The following is a 17909-nucleotide window of genomic DNA, read 5'->3' on the forward strand; positions in this document are numbered from 1 at the left end:
TTAAATGTAAGTTTAATTTTAGAATAACTTAGTTTAAATACATTAATCATGTCCCTTCTTCATTGTCCTCACCCAGTCTTACCACTCTCACTGCTATTTAACACCCACTAATCCTTCACCATTTTAGTTGCCTAATGCTGCACTCTCTCAAATTCAGTTAGATCTTCCTTCAAATAAGGTGCACTAGATACTGTGGTTCAGATGTGACTTACCCATTTCTATATAAGCAATAGCACAATATTCTTAGACTTATGTATTCCTCTTGATTAAAGTCTGTGTGCTGCTATCCTTCATTTTACAAACCTCCGTATTTATAGGGTATGTCTACAGTGGAGCTGGAGGTGTAATTTCCAGTTCAGGTAGAGAGAGCTCTGGTGGAGCTTGTGTGCTAAAAATAGCAGTGTAGCTGAGGCTGTACAGGCAGCAGGATGGGCTAGCCACCCTGGTTCCATATCTAGAGTTTCAGACCGGATTGTGCTCGAGGCAGCTAGCAGTTCCCACAGCCCATGCAGCCACAGTTCTACTGCTATTTTTAGCGCACTAGCTCAGTCAGCTAGCACATGCAGGTCTGCCTGAGCTGGAAATGTCACCTTCCACTCCAATGTAGAGATACCCATGGTGTTCCCATCACCAATATTTTCTTTACTGCTGCTGCACACTAGATCATAGTTTTAAATGTGTCTAACAATACAACTAGGCCACTATCCTTTGCAATAGTAATTAGTTCATTGCCATTTAAGCTATACTTAGCATGAATACTATTTCTACCCAAGTGCATCGTTTTACACTGAGATGTGTTATATTTAGAATTCCACTGCTGAGCCTTTTTGCCTGTTTTACCAAGATTATTCCAGCCCATTCAATTGATCTAAGATTGTGCTATCATCACTCTTGAGTCTTAACCATACTCCTATTTTGGTATCACTGGTAAATGTAAAGATCATGCATTGCCAACTATGGACTTCTATTTATGTTTGTTTTTCAGGTGTTGGGAAGTCTTCACTTGTTCATCTGTTGTGCCAAAACCAGGTGTTGGGAAACCCATCTTGGACAGTGGGCTGCTCAGTGGATGTCCGAGTAGGTGAAACTTTTTAAACTTGTAGTCCGTACTGCGTCTGTCCTTCAAAAGTTAGAAGAAATGAACCATCTAATCTTTAACACTGTGGGCAGTTCTCTTTGGAGCCACAGGTTCAGATCTCAGCAGGATACTTCCAAGGCCTCTGAATTAAGTTTACTGTGAGTGGGTCTTTCAAATGATATCTTAAATACATATGCTTAAGTCTTGTCTATTTTGTATGGACATTAAAGGGTCTCATGGCATTTTCTTAATGGAAAGGGTTTACCTGGTGGCTTTGGTTAAAATTTCCTGTTCTCTCACTTACCTATAATGAACTAACAGCTGCCCTCCACCTCCTAGGTAGTTGCATTTCAGTGATGATGTATGTAAATTGTTTGACACTTTGGGATCCTTTGTGACAAAAAGTGGTAAAGGAAGGTAAGATATTCTCATTATACATGGAGCATATTTGCTCCCAAAAATTAGGCTTTACAATCGGGGGTAGCCGTGTTAGTCTGTATCTACAAAAACAACAAGGCACCTTAAAGACTAACGGATTTATTTGGGCATAAGCTTTCGTGGGTAAAAACCTCACTTCTTCAGATGCATAGAGTGAAAGTTACAGATGCAGGCATTATATACTGACACATGGAGAGCAGGGAGTTACTTCGCAAGTGGAGAACCAGTGTTGACAGGGCCAATTCAATCAGGGTGGATGTAGTCCACTCCCAATAATAGATGAGGAGGTGTCAATTCCAGGAGAGGAAAAGCTGCTTCTGTAATGAGCCAGCCACTCCCAGTCCCTATTCAAGCCCAGATTAATGGTGTTAAATTTGCAAATGAATTTTAGTTCTGCTGTTTCTCTTTGAAGTCTGTTTCTGAAGTTTTTTTGTTCAATGATAGTGACTTTTAAATCTGTAATAGAATGACCAGGGAGATTGAAGTGTTCACTTACTGGCTTTTGGATGTTACCATTCCTGATGTCCGATTTGTGTCCATTTATTCTTTTGTGGAGGGACGGTCCGGTTTGGCCAATGTACATGGCAGAGGGGCATTGCTGGCACATGATGGCATATATAACATTAGTAGATGTGCAGGTGAATGAGCCCTTGATGGTGTGGCTGATGTGGTTGGGTCCTCTTATGGTGTTGCCACAGTAGATATGGGGACAGAGTAGGTAACGAGGTTTGCTACAGGGATTGGTTCCTGGGTTGGTGTTTCTGTGGTGTGGTGTGTAGTTGCTGGTGAGTATTTGCTTCAGGTTGTGGGGTTGTCTGTAAGCGAGGACTGGCTTGAATAGGAACTGGGAGTGGCTGGCTCATTACAGAAGCAGCTTTTCCTCTCCTGGAATTGACACCTCCCCATCTATTATTGGGAGTGGACCACATCCACCCTGATTGAATTGGCCCAGTCAACACTGGTTCTCCACTTGCGAAGTAACTCCCTGCTCTCCATGTGTCAGTATATAATGCCTGCATCTGTAACTTTCACTCTATGCATCTGAAGAAGTGAGGTTTTTACCCACGAAAGCTTATGCCCAAATACATCCGTTAGCCTTTAAGGTGCCACCAGACTCCTTGTTCTTTTTGTAGGCTTTACAATGGTACCATCTAAATATCCTAGATATGTGTCCTCTATAGAAGCATCATATTATAGTGGATATAACTGTATTATTATTACTGTTCATTGAGTGGTGAACTCAGTGTCAGTAGGTGAATACATTAAATTAAACTAAACTCTTCAAAATTCCCTGGAAATCAATTGCCACATATAGCTTAATTCCACACTCATGTTGCCAGCCAAACATATAAAAGAAAAGGATTTAATTTCATTTGTTTATATCATGTAAGAATGTTTTGCTCATGTCATTAAAGAGCAGGATGTCTGTGAAATGCTGCCTTTTTTACAGGCTGCTGACAGCAGAAGCTAATGGCTTGAGGAATCTAGAAATTTATGTGGAAGTTTTCAGTGATGAGCAACCATCCGCATGGTGTGGTTGAAAAACATCCCCTCCCAGCCTATTGTATATTTCATTCTTTCCAAGGTGTCATGCTTTGCCTGAGGCTAGTGATGATATTGTCTTAATGTCTGAACAGCATCTTTCATTCCAAAGGATCTCAAAGCACATATCCAACTTTCTGGGAAAAGAAATGTGGCATTTGTTTTTAATAGTGCAGAGCAAAACTATGCATCAGACTTTAGGAGGAAAAGTGATGGATAATTAATTCAGTTGAAACTTCAGGGAGAATTTAGAGAGACAGAAGATAATAACTAGATCTGGACTTTTGCCAGGACACCAGTGCTAATCTTAATCTTGCAACTATTACCATATGTCCTTTAATGACTACAAGAGGTCAGAACCTAACTTTTTCATCTGCTCTAGCTGGAGAGTGCCCCTAAGCATCATAGTGAGGATTTAGGTTCACCAATATCTCTGAAGGAAGAAGGCCCTCTACTGGCTCAGGAAGACTGCTTCCTGAAGCACCATGGTGTCCATTGCAGGTCTACTAACCTGGTCCAGACATGTGTAGTTGTGAGATCTGATAGCCTCACAGTATACTGTGACATGGTTCCATGTACTCTGATTTAAAAGTTACTGTTCCAACTCTGGGAATTTTTGCCCTTCCAGCTGAGGTCAGCATTGTGTGGATCGCCTTCTGCAATTGATACTGTGCTTATTTATGGATTGATATTTTTTTTTCAGATTCATGATTACAAAGAGGGGACCCCAGAAGAGAAGACCTACTACATTGAGTTGTGGGATGTTGGCGGTTCAGTGGGCAGTGCTAGTAGCGTGAAAAGCACACGGGCAGTGTTTTACAACTCTGTGAATGGTAAAGTATGATTGGTATAAATCCATTTTTGTTTCCGACTACTTTCTGTTGTGAGATGTCACTATTGGTTTTGAGTCAGGATTCACCCAGGTTTTATTATAATATCTGCACTTAAAAAAAAGAAATTAGACTGGAAAGAATTCATAGATTCCTTAAGTCAAATATATCTGTTTGGAGCCAACTGAGAGCTGGAAAACCATTCTGAGTAATGATATGCAAATGAGCAGAATCCAATATCTCACTCTGTTTCAGCCTTCCTGTGTTCCAGAACTAACACAATAGGGAGTCTTTGAAACTTCAGTAGGGTTTCCTCAGGCTAGGTGTGCAGTAATGAAGACATGTTTCACTCTTCCAGGCCTCATAAACATACAGGGACTTAATTTTTTTCTTTTCCGTTGGCTGGTTCAGGACCTATGCTAAGAAAAATTTATTGTTTGTAAAATCATTTGCACTAGTCTTGCCAAGTATTTCCAGCCCTGGCAGACTGAGAGATATTGTCCCACAGGATGGATTTGATTTAAATCACTAGTCAGGAAGACTCGATTTAATCATGGTTTTCTACATAAAAGTGCATTCTTGTTGGTTGTTACAACCTTAATACATATTCTTCACAATTCAGAGATAAATGTGTATGTTTCATTTTTAGAAGGTACACACTATACATTTTTAAACAGTGATTTATTTTGAAAAGTTTTCAGATTAGTTTTACAGCTATCTCAGAAAATGAATGATTGTTTGGTTATTTCATTTACCAAAGGTAATTGAAGCAGATATTTATAAAGTCATTGGGAGGTGAACTATCTCCAATTCAACAGGTTAATCATTAATTATCTGGCGGGGGGGAGAGGGATAGCTCAGTGGTTTGAGCATTGGCCTGCTAAACCCAGGGTTGTGAGTTCAGTTCTTGAGGGGGCCACTTGGGGATCTGGGGCAAAATCAGTACTTGGTCCTGCTAGTGAAGGCAGGGGGCTGGACTTGATGACCTTTCAAGGTCCCTTCCAGTTCTAGGAGATGGGATATCTCCATTAATTATTATTATTATACTATTTGGAGGATTTTCTTGCCATGATGTATTAGGAGGAGAATATCACCAGACAGACATTTAAATTGTTGTATTTAACTAAAACAACAATGTTATGTATTCTTTTCCCTCAAAAATAATTTTATCAAAAAAAAAATCCAATTTAAATAAAAAAATCAGATTATTTTGATTTAAAAAAAAATCATTGATTTTTATCCACCCTGTTGTCCCATAAAACATTCTGATTACCATCATGCCTTTTTTCACTTCATTTGCAAAATAACTTTTAACAGCTGACTCTCACAACCACCTACAATTAGGAATTAATACTTTATATCATTGGGTAAATGGTATCCTAGCTATGAAACATTGATTTATATTCTTGTAATTCATAAAACATCATCCTTTAAATTCAAGTAGGAAAAAAAAAGGAAGGCGCTAATTGGAATAATATGATATTTAATATCCTGTATCATGTTATTTTATGCTATTGTTGGAAACAAAGCAGGAGTGTTCACTGAAAATTTTGAGGCAACCAAAATGACCATTTTTAAAATTTTGTCCATAACATGCTATTTTATTCAGCTTCTTAGTCTATATTTCTTATAATGGTATCTGAGTGCTGTTCAGTAGTACCTTAAGTAATGTGATAGTCATCTGTCACTTATGGTTCTTAGCATTATTTTGGGAAAATAATGGAAAATTGCATATGGATACTTATTTATTTATTATGGAGGTACCAGCCAGGGTTCTGTAGTTAAGACTGAGTTGATTTTTGCTTTTAAAGCAGGGTGTGACGTTGCACTCCATACTCTTTATGAAAATATGCTTATGAATGTGAATATGATGTAACTGGAATATGCTTTATGCAAAAGGTCTCTTGTAAGGTATCGTTACAAAGTTGATAATCTACTGAGTGTTCATCCTATTTATTTGCATGTATTATTTCTATGTCTGGAATTAGGAGAATAAGATATAAACTTGTATTACTGATGTAAACATATGAAGTGGAAGCCATTAAGGGTGCTTCAGAATCAATGAACTGGAAATGGCTCTGTTTACTTGCAAACCTTCCTGTGTGTGTGTGTGGGCCAGCCCAGGAAGAATGGAGGCTGGGGTCTCACAGGATACGTGACCATGGGCACGTCTACACTTGCAAAGTTACAGCACCGGCAGTTACAGCGCAGCTCAGAGAACACAGGAGGGGAACCCCTGTCGAGTGTTTACACTGACAGTTTCCTGCACAATAGCGTGTTCACGCTTGTGGCACTTGCAGGGCTATTCCAGAGTGGTGCATTCTGGGCAACTATCCCACAGCACCTTTTTCTCTTTTGCTGCTAAGACTTGTGGGAAGGCGGAGGGAGTTGTAGGGCATCCTGGGTCCAGTCCCAATGCCCTGTGATGCATTGCTTTGCATCCCATCAATCCCTGTGCTTCCGTCTGCATTTGGCGCCATCTTTCAGCGGTTCGTGTACTGCGCGCCCTGCCTCTTTCGGGCTGCAGGAATGGATCCCGAACTGCTGACCAGTATGCTGCTTGCTCTGACCAACACCTCACGAGTGGCAGTGCAGTTATTCCTTAAACTACAAAGGCAAGAGGAGTGCGACATTGATCTCGCCATGCGTAGTAGCTACGACACGAGATTGCTTGTAGCATTCACGGAGGTGCAGACCACAGGGGAATACTGCTTTTGGGCTCGGGAAACAAGCACTGAGTGGTGGGATCGAATCGTGATGCACGTCTGGGATGACGAGCAGTGGCTGCAGAACTTTCGCATGAGGAAAGCCACATTCATAGGACTGTGTGATGAGCTCGCCCCAGCCCTGCGGCACAAGGACACGAGAATGAGAGCTGCCCTGTCACTGGAGAAGCGCATGACGACTGCACTGTGGAAGCTGGCTACTCCAGACTGCTCCCGTATCGGTCACTGACCAGTTCAGAGGGGAAAAGTCGACGGTTGGAGTTGTGTTGATGGAAGTGTGCAGGGCCATTAATCGCATTGTGCTCTGAAAGACTGTATCTCTGGGCAACGTGCGTGAGATTGTGGATGGCTTTGCACAAATGGGTTTCCCTAACTGTGGAGGGGCGATAGTTGGCACGCACATTCTAATTCGGGCACCAGACCACCTAGCCACCAAGTACATTAATCGCAAGGGGTATTTCTCAGTGGTTCTCCAGACGCTTGTGGATCACTGTGGGCATTAACACAAGCTGGTCCAGAAAGGTACATGACAAATGCATCTTTTGGAACATGGCCGATGACAATGTTTCTATGCTTATAGCTGTGTGCTGTACGCTCCATAATATTTGTGAAGGGGAAGGTGAAAGCTTCACTCAGGACTGGACTGCAGAGGCTCAGCTCCTGGAGGCTGAGTTTGAACAGCCAGAGACTAGGGCTATTAGAAGGGCACAGTGCGGGGCCATAAGGATCAGGGATGCCTTGAGGCAGCAATTTGAAGCTGAAAGCCACTAATTTTTGTTGCTATGTTTGGAATTGCAGTGCTTATAATGCTAGGAGGTGATTGGTGCACATGATGCAAGAAGGGACCTTAACATTATTGTATGTTGCTTTGCACTGCTATTTTTGCTTTCACTTAATAGAATAAAGATTGCTTCCAAACACGCAATTCTTTTATTAAAAGACAATAACTGGAGGAGGAGTCAATTGAAAAAATTCATCAGGGAGGAGAAGGGGGTGTGGGGAAAGGGAAGTTCTCAAGAGGAGGAGGGGTCCCGGGACAGCTACAGATTTGTGTATGTCCAGGGATCATACCCAACCTTCTCCTTTGGAGTACAATGCGCCCAGCGCCGTACTTCAGCAGGGCCAAACTGCTGAGGGATGGGTGTTGAGTGCAGTGGGTAGTGGGACTCCACTAATATACTAGAGTTCTTTGAAGGGGTCAACAAACATGTGGACAAGGGGGATCCAATGGACATAGCGTACTTAGATTTCCAGAAAGCCTTTTACAAAGTCCCTCACCAAAGGCTCTTATGTAAATTAAGTTGTCATGGGATAAGAGGGAAGATTCTTTCATGGATTGAGAACTGGTTAAAAGACAGGGAACAAAGGGTAGGAATAAATGGTAAATTTTCAGAATGGAGAGGGGTAACTAGTGGTGTTCCCCAAGGGTCAGTCCTAGGACCAATCCTATTCAACTTATTCATAAATGATCTGGAGAAAGGGGTAAACAGTGAGGTGGCAAAGTTTGCAGACGATACTAAACTACTCAAGATAGTTAAGACCAAAGCAGACTGTGAAGATCTTCAAGAAGATCTCACAAAACTAAGTGATTGGACAACAAAATGGCAAATGAAATTTAATGTGGATAAATGTAAAGTAATGAACATTGGAAAAAAATAACCCCAACTATACTTACAATATGATGGAGGCTAATTTAGCTACAACTAATCAGGAAAGAGATCTTGGAGTCATCATGGATAGTTCTTTGAAGGTTTCCACACAGTGTGCAGCGGCAGTCAAAAAAGCAAACAGGATGTTAGGAATCATTAAAAAAGGGATAGAGAATAAGACAGAGAATATCTTATTGCTCTTATATAAATCCATGATACGCCCACATCTTGAATACTGCGTACAGATGTGGTCTCCTCATCTCAAAAAAGATATACTGGCATTAGAAAAGGTTCAGAGAAGGGCAACTAAAATGATTAGGGGGTTGGAATGGGTCCCATATGAGGAGAGATTGAAGAGGCTAGGACTTTTCAGCTTGGAAAAGAGGAGACTAAGGGGGGATATGATAGAGGTATATAAAATCATAAGTGGTGTGGAGACAGTGAATAAGGAAAAGTTATTTACTTGTTTCCATAGTATAAGAACTAGGGGCCACCAAATGAAATGAATGGGCAGCAGGTTTAAAACAAATAAAAGGAAGTTCTTCACACAGCGCACAGTCAACCTGTGGAATTCCTTGCCTGAGGAGGTTGTGAAGGCTAGGACTATAACAGGGTTTAAAAGAGAACTAGATAAATTCATGGAGGTTAAGTCCATTAATGGCTATTAGCCAGGATGGGTAAGGAATGGTGTCCCTAGCCTCTGTTTGTCAGAGGGTGGAGATGGATGGCAGGAGAGAGATCACTTGATCATTACCGGTTAGGTTCACTCCCTCTGAGACACCTGGCATTGGCCACTGTTGGCAGACAGGATACTGGGCTGGACAACCTTTGGTCTGATCCAGTATGGCCATTCTTATGTTCTTATGTTAGGAGCTGCTCTGTGGCTTCTTTCTGGTGTGCTGCGTTCTCCTTTCTGTCCTTCTTCTCACTGTCCCGCCACTCCCTCAATTCCTGTTTCTCGGCCGAGTGCATCATGACCTCACACAGAAAGTCCTCCTTAGTTCTTCTTGGATGCTTTCTAATTCTGTGCAGCCGTTTTGCCACCGATTAAGGGAGGCTTGCCTCCCAAGGTCATCTCTGTGAAGTTTAAATGCAACATTTTACAGAAGCGGTATTGTTTACAACACAGACAACAGTGATTCAGTGCTTTAAAATGCAGTCCATACTTTCCCACCTGTCATTAACTGGCTGACCCCAGGCAAGCACACATGAGCCACAAGACCCCCAAAATGGTGAGTAGCTGCAGGGGCAGGGTAAATCACTCTTCCTGGACCCTGCTGTACATGTGGCTCTTGGGGAGAGTCAGCACTGTAGGATGAGCCTGATGATAATTTCTGTCCCCACACTTTCTACAGGAGGTGATCATTATGGAAGATATCTCGCTGTTAAGGGTGAGCAGGGAATCAAAGGAGGGTCTTTTCCAAGCCTGCGGCTTCCGCCCTGGCGCCTATGCAGCTAGCCCGTGTGCAGCAATGCCCCCCTCCCCGCCAACCCCGTCATGGCAAAGTGGTGCGGGAAAGTTACCGTTAATGGGGCAAGAAACAAAACAGCTCTGCCGAGGAACCTGCAGCAGCAAATTGCCCAGTATCTCCACGTGAGTTTCCTGGAGATCTCTGAGGGAGATTCCCGTGAAATGAGGGGGTCCATCAACAGCCCGTTCCACCGTTCAGACTAGGCATGCGGTGGAAGACAAGCCTGCTTCCTTCCTGTAACCTCCTGCCCCCAACAACTCACTTCATCAATTCCCAAAATCAGATCCACTTATCAGGGGCCTCCTCTCCTGTTTGCACTTCGACAAGCTCCGACTGCTGTGACTGGCTAGGCTCCTCCAGGGTAGAAAAGAGCTCCTGACTGCATGCATCTCTGGCCTCCAAGTCTTCCTCTGCCTCTGGGTCCCCCTCCCCCTCTTCCTCCAAGATTTCTTCCTCCTGGCTCGGTCCACTCTCGACTGGCACGTGAGCTAACGAAGTATCCACAGGGGCCTTCGCAGTGGAGGTGGGGTCACCACCAAGTATCGCATCCATCTCTTTGTAGAACAAGTAGCTCATGGGTGCAGCACCGGAGCGGCAGTTTGCCTCCCATGCCTTATGGTAGGCGTTCCGCAGCTCCTTCACTTTTACCCTACACTGCAATGTGTCCCAGTCATGGCCCCTTTCTATCATACATTGTGAAATCTGTCCATAGGTATTCTAATTTGTACGGCTAGAGCGCAGCTGGTACTGCGCAGCTTCCTCTCCCCAAATGCCGATGAGGTCCAGCAGCTCGGCATTGCTTCAAGTGAGGGATTGCCTGGTGCGTGGAGCAGGCATGGCCACCTGGAAAGATGCGCTGAGACCACGGTATGCATCGCCAAGCAAACAGGAAGGAGACTTTCAAATTTGCAAAGGAATTTACGGGGTGGGGCTGATGGTTGGTCACCTAAGGGTGGGGCAGTAGAGTTCAAACCAATTACCAGAGAGGTGAGAACAGACATGGGAAATCTCCCGGAGGCCAGTCACAGCACCGTAATTGCCATGGTGTCTACACTGACACTGCAGCGCTGTAGCCTTGGCGCAGAAAGCTCTACGCCCCTGGACTGAGTGAATCTCAGTTTCAGTGAACTGCAGAGAGGCCTGGCCCAACCTCTGGGTCTGTGCTGGTGGTGACTGGAGTGTCTAGCTCAGCAAGACAGGAGTGGAGGGGCCCCTGTTCTGGCAGGAGGGTTGTTCTCAGTGCTATCCCAGCTCATCAAGTGACAGTCTCGAGGGGAGTCTCTGTGACCGAACCTGTCACACAGGGATTCAGCCTCTTTGTTAGGTATGAAAATACAGCATGTCCTCTCCAACACCAAATCCAGGATGTGACACCCTGTGTAGGTTAGACTGCAGATGTCATAGAGAAGCAAATGAGGACATGAAAGTTTGGGCTTTTCCAACTGAAGGATGTTGAAGTCTCCTCACAAGTCTGGGGTATTTCAACACCACTGTCGACAAAGTATCAGTCAGCTCCTTTAAGAAACCTTTAGTCTTTGAAGGTCTGTAAATAAGCATGAAAGCTATATTAGCATTGGCTGTGGTTTAGATCGTTAGACAAATGAATTCCATTGACTTTGTCTTACCTGAGGTGCCTCTTGGATTTGATGTGAGAAGAGAAGATGAATGCAGTCTTGACTTCTTGTCCTTTCTGGGCCTATGATAGGCTGAAAAACTTCAGTTTCAGAGGCACTGGGCTTGCAGTTTAAACCATCCAGGCCTTGATTATGCAGGCTGTATTGGGGGCTTCATTGTTGATGAAGTAGTGTGTGGTTTGCTGTTGTTTTACTACAGGCTGGTGTTCATGAGCTTCAACTTGAGTCCTTGTGGCTTTGTTGCATCTGCTGGTTTGTGGACAGGTGATAGGTTTTGAACAGTCAATAGGTGGTAGGTGTGACCCTATGCCCCATAATCTTCATAGAAATACTGTTCTGATATGAAAATGGCATAACTAACATGAGTTTTATCCAAAATGGGTCATGTGTGGTATCATTGGGAAGGTTATGATTATCCAATTTGTATACCTGTATCATTTCTGTATCTGAAGTTAGGAATATTGACTATGTAACAATTACAACTGTGTGTGTACTTGGGGAATGCCCACCAGACAGTAGGCAATCAGCCTGGATGGGGTGTTGGGAGGGACAATAGGACTTTGAAGATACTAATCTCCCTCGTTCCTGAGAAGTTTCCTGGGATGCTGCTTTGATATTGCAGAGTCATGTGATCAAGTCACCTGGTACAGAATACCATCTTGAAATGCTGGTACATTTCCACGGGAAGAGGGTCAAAACTGGGAAACAAGATTCCCACCATATGCAAATCCTATTTAAGGCTGGGGAGTGAGTTATTATTGGCTCTTCTCCACTGCCTCTCTGCCCAAGAAAGAAGACTGCTGAAAACACATGAAGAAACAAGGAACTAAGCTGGGGGAGGTGGGGGTTGAGCCCAGCCTGTAAAAGGAATCCCTGGAGATTTAAGCTGCAAGCAGTGCCGTTTACCTTCAAGAAACTCTGCAACCTACTTGAAACAACATTTAGGGTGAGAAATTATTATTTGTAGCCAGTATTCCTTAGTGTATTAAACTTAGTTTGCGTGTTTTGTTTTATTTGCTCAGTAATCTGCTTTGTTCTGTTTGGTATCCCTTGTAATCACTTAAAATTTACCTTTTGTAGTTAATAAACTTGCTTTTTGTTTATTCCAAAACCCAGTTTGTGCAGTTCATGATGGGGGGTGGGGAGCATAAAGCTGTGCATATCTTCCTCCACATTGAGGGAGGTGGCAAATTTCATAAGCTTATGCTATAGAAATCTCTATACAGCACAAGACAATGTAATTTTGGATTTACACTCCAGAGGGTGTGTCATAACTATAAAGGGAAGGGTAACAGCTGTCCTGTGTACAGTACTATAAAATCCCTCCTGGCCAGAGACTCCAAAATCCTTTTCCCTGTAAAGGGTTAAGAAACTCAGGTAACCTGGCTGGCATCTGACCTAAAGGACCAATAAGGGGACAAGATACTTTCAAATCTTGGGGGGGGGGGGAAGGCTTTTGTTTGTGTTCTTTGTTTGGGAGTGTGTTCGTTCTCAGGACTGAGAGGGACCAGACATCAATCCAGGTTCTCCACATCTTTCTAAACAAGTCTCTCCTATTTCAAACTTGTAAGTAAATAGCCAGGCAAGGCGTGTTAGTTTTCCTTTGTTTTCTCAACTTGTAAATGTACCTTTTACTAGAGTGTTTATCTTTGTTTGCTGTACTTTGAACCTAAGACTAGAGGGGAGTCCTCTGAGCTCTTTAAGTTTGATTACCCTGTAAGGTTAATTTCCATACTGATTTTACAGAGGTGATTTTTACCTTTTTCTTTAATTAAAAGCCTTCTTTTTAAGAACCTGATTGATTTTTCCTTGTTTTTAGATCCAAGGGGTTTGGATCTGTATTCACCAGGAGTTGGTGAAAGGAAGGAGGGGGAAAGGTTAATTTCTCCTTGTTTTAGATCCAAGAGAATTGGATCTGTGTTCACCAGGAGTTGGTGGGAGGAAGGAGGGGGGATGGTTAATTTCTCCTTGTTTTAAGATCCAAAGGGTTTGGATCTGTATTCACCAGGAGTTGGTGAGAGGAAGGAGGGGGAAAGGTTAATTTCTCCTTGTTTTAGATCCAAGGGGATTGGATCTGTGTTCACCAGGGAATTGGTGAAGGTTTTTCAAGGCTTCCCAGGGGGGCAATCCATTGAAATGGTGGCAGCGGAACCAGGGCTAGCTGGTAGTTAAGCTTAGAAGTTTTCATGCAGGCCCCTACATTTGTACCCTAAAATTCAAAGTGGGGATATAGCCTTGACATGGTGGCATAGCGGTGGGATCATTTTAAACCCAAAAGCCAGTGAGATTTTTTTTTTTCCTTCTAGCTGCTTGGAAAGCAGAGCTGGAGATAGATGCATATCTTATCTCTCCTTGCCTGAAGGCAGAGGTGTTAAGTTTTTTTAACAAGGTCCTTTGTTAAGAGAAGTGTTCAAATAAGCAAACAAACTTGACTGGTAAAAGGAATTTACAAGCTGAATTGGTTTTTTTTCTTTTTACATCCTCCGGAGTAGCTAGTTAGAAAGTCTCTGTTAACTCAGCAGCAGCCAGAGCTGAGAGCTTCCCAGTTTCAGTCAACTGCAGAGGGGTGACCCAGCACAAGAAAACAGGAAAATGACTACAAAAGAAGAAAAAGCCAAAGAGGAGGCCCACAAGAGAGCTATGGAGCTAAAAGAAAGAGAAGAAAAAGCCAAAGAGGAGGCCCACAAGAGAGAGATGGAGCTGAAAGAAAAAGAGATGGAGGAGAGAGAAAAAGAAAGGAAGCATGAACTGGAAGTAGCAAAGGCTAAGCAAGCTTTCACCCCCATCCCTGTTCCTAAGCCGTCCACCAGGGCCCCGTCTGTGTTACCAGAGACCCAGACAAGGGTGGTGGAACAGGATCCCCTGCCAACGACTGCAACAGCCGTAGTGGATCCAATCCCAGAGACCCAGCCAAAGCCAGTCCCAGAACCGGAATTGGCAACGCAACCAGCACCAGGACCATTGCCAGCACTGAGTCCAGCGCTTGCAAACCCGTCTACAACTCCAATGCCAGAGGGCACCAGCGAGCCTGACCTGGCAGAAGAGGCTCAGCCAGAGCCTGAGATAACACATAGTGCACCAGCGGACAGCGGTTCACGGTCATTGGAAACAGCCCCAGCACCTGCATCGCTTCCAGAGGGACCAAGCCCCAGTCCACAGTCCAAGGAGGAACTGATGTCTCCAGCATCAAGGGAACAGTTCCAGGCCGAGCAGGAAGCAGATGACAGCCTTCAGAAAGCTTGGGCGGTGGCGCGGAGCACCCCACCGCCTCTCAGCTCTTCTAACCGATCCCGGTTTGTTGTAGAACAAGGACTTTTATACAAGGAGACTCTTTCTGGTGGGCACCAGGAAGACTGGCATCCTCAAAGACAGTTGGTAGTTCCCACTAAGTATCGGGTAAAGCTCTTGAGCTTAGCCCATGATCATCCCAGTGGCCATTCTGGGGTGAACAGAACCAAAGACCGGTTGGGGAAGTCCTTCCACTGGGAGGGAATGGGCAAGGACGTTGCTAAATATGTCCGGTCTTGTGAGGTGTGCCAACAAGTGGGAAAGCCCCAAGACCAGGTTAAAGCCCCTCTCCAGCCACTACCCATAATTGAGGTCCCATTTCAGCGCGTAGCTGTGGATATTCTGGGTCCTTTCCCAAAGAAGATACCCAGAGGAAAGCAGTACGTACTGACTTTCATGGATTTTGCTACCCGATGGCCGGAAGCAGTACCCTTAAGCAACACCGGGGCTAAAAGTGTGTGCCAGGCATTAACAGACATTTTTGCCAGGGTAGGTTGGCCCTCCGACATCTTTACAGATTTGGGAATTAACTTCCTGGCAGGGACCATGGAAAACCTGTGGGAAGCTCATGGGGTGAATCACTTGGTTGCCACCCCTTACCACCATGAAACCAATGGCCTGGTGGAGAGGTTTAATGGAACTTTGGGGGCCATGATACGTAAATTTGTAAATGAACACTCCAATGATTGGGACCTAGTGTTGCAGCAGTTGCTTTTTGCCTACAGGGCTGTACCACATCCCAGTTTAGGGTTTTCACCATTTGAACTTGTGTATGGCCGCGAGGTTAAGGGGCCATTACAGTTGGTGAAGCAGCAATGGGAGGGGTTTACGCCTTCTCCAGGAACTAACATTCTAGACTTTGTAAGCAACCTACAAAGCACCCTCCGACACTCTTTAGCCCTTGCTAAAGAAAACCTAAAGGATGCTCAGGAAGAGCAAAAGGCCTGGTATGATAAACATTCCAGAGAACGGTCCTTCAAAGTAGGAGACCAAGTCATGGTCTTAAACGCACTCCAGGCCCATAAAATGGAAGCGTCGTGGGAAGGACCATTCACGGTCCAGGAGCGCCTAGGAGCTGTTAACTATCTCATAGCCTCCCCCACCTCCACCATAAAGCCTAAGGTACACCATGTTAACTCTCTTAAGCCCTTTTATTCCAGAGAATTAAACGTTTGCCAGTTTACAGCCCAGGAAACAGATGACGCGGAGTGGCCTGAAGGTGTCTACTACGAAGGAAAAAAGGATGGTGGCGTGGAAGAGGTGAACCCCTCCATGACCCTTGGACGTCTGCAGTGACAGCAGATCAAGGAGCTGTGCACAAGCTTTGCACCAATTTTCTCAGCCACTCCAGGACGGACCGAACGGGCATACCACTCCATTGACACAGGTAATGCTCACCCAATTAGAACCCCACCCTACCGGGAATCACCTCATGCCAAAACTGCTATACAAAGGGAGATCCAGGACATGCTACAGATGGGTATAATCCGACCCTCTAAGAGTGCATGGGCATCTCCAGTGGTTCTAGTTCCCAAACCAGATGGGGAAATACGCTTTTGCGTGGACTACCGTAAGCTAAATGCTGTAACTCGTCCTGACCACTATCCAATGCCACGCACAGATGAGCTATTGGAGAAATTGGGACATGCCCAATTCATCTCTACTTTGGACTTAACCAAGGGGTACTGGCAAGTACCACTGGATGAACCCGCTAAGGAAAGGTCAGCCTTCGTCACCCAGGCAGGGGTGTATGAATTCAATGTGTACTCCCTTTTGGGTTGCGAAATGCACCCGCCACCTTCCAAAGACTTGTAGATGGTCTCCTAGCGGGATTGGGAGAATCTGCAGTTGCCTACCTCGATGATGTGGCCATTTTTTCTGATTCATGGGCAGAGCACCTGGAGCACCTGGAAAAAGTTTTCGAGCGCATCCAGCAGGCAGGACTAACTGTTAAGGCTAAAAAGTGTCAAATAGGCCAAAACAGAGTGACTTACCTGGGGCACCAGGTGGCTCAAGGAACTATAAATCCCCTACAGGCCAAAGTGGATGCTATCCAAAAGTGGCCGGTTCCAAAGTCTAAGAAACAGGTCCAATCCTTCTTAGGCTTGGCTGGATATTATAGGCGATTTGTACCCCACTACAGCCAAATCGCCGCCCCGCTGACAGATCTAACCAGAAAGAAACAGCCAAATGCAGTTCAGTGGACTGATGAGTGTCAAAAGGCCTTTAACCAGCTTAAGGCAACACTCATGTCTGACCCTGTGCTAAGGGCCCCAGACTTTGACAAACCGTTCCTAGTAACCACAGATGCGTCCGAGCAAGGCGTGGGAGCAGTTTTAATGCAGGAAGGACCGGATCAAGAATTCCATCCTGTCGTGTTTCTCAGTAAGAAACTGTCTGAGAGGGAAAGCCATTGGTCAATCAGCGAAAAGGAATGCTATGCCATTGTGTACGCGCTAGAAAAGCTACGCCCATATGTTTGGGGACGGCGTTTCCAACTACAAACAGACCATGCTGCGCTACAGTGGCTTCATACCGCCAAGGGAAATAACAAAAAACTTCTTCGGTGGAGTTTAGCTCTCCAAGATTTTGATTTTGAAATACAACACATTTCGGGAGCTTCTAACAAAGTGGCTGATGCACTCTCCCGGGAAAGTTTCCCAGAGTTAACTGGTTAACAATTGTTCTTGGAATGAAACATATTGTTAGTTTTTATATAATCAGTAGTATGTCTAAAGGTATATGTGTCTTATTAACTCTGTTTTCTCCTAGAACTCCAGGAAGAAATCACAGCCAGTGTGGAACCGAACGTCCAACACTATCTGTGATTTGGGGGGCGTGTCATAACTATAAAGGGAAGGGTAACAGCTGTCCTGTGTACAGTACTATAAAATCCCTCCTGGCCAGAGACTCCAAAATCCTTTTCCCTGTAAAGGGTTAAGAAACTCAGGTAACCTGGCTGGCATCTGACCTAAAGGACCAATAAGGGGACAAGATACTTTCAAATCTTGTGGGGGGGAAGGCTTTTGTTTGTGTTCTTTGTTTGGGAGTGTGTTCGTTCTCGGGACTGAGAGGGACCAGACATCAATCCAGGTTCTCCACATCTTTCTAAACAAGTCTCTCCTATTTCAAACTTGTAAGTAAATAGCCAGGCAAGGCATGTTAGTTTTCCTTTGTTTTCTCAACTTGTAAATGTACCTTTTACTAGAGTGTTTATCTTTGTTTGCTGTACTTTGAACCTAAGACTAGAGG

At 44.4% G+C, this 17909-nt stretch overlaps 1 protein-coding gene across 1 annotated transcript in view; it reads left to right on the forward strand.

The window, feature by feature from the left end:
• Nucleotides 1–17909, forward strand: part of RABL3 (RAB, member of RAS oncogene family like 3) — a 37903-nt gene that overhangs the window by 1621 nt on the left and 18373 nt on the right. Inside the window, exons 2-3 of the mRNA XM_054042976.1 lie at nt 986–1077; nt 3762–3891. Of these exons, the coding sequence (XP_053898951.1) occupies nt 986–1077; nt 3762–3891 (222 nt within the window). The remainder of the gene's footprint in view (nt 1–985; nt 1078–3761; nt 3892–17909) is intronic.

The sequence above is a fragment of the Malaclemys terrapin genome, chromosome 1, assembly GCF_027887155.1.
Source record: "Malaclemys terrapin pileata isolate rMalTer1 chromosome 1, rMalTer1.hap1, whole genome shotgun sequence".
Taxonomy (NCBI): Eukaryota; Metazoa; Chordata; order Testudines; family Emydidae; genus Malaclemys; species Malaclemys terrapin.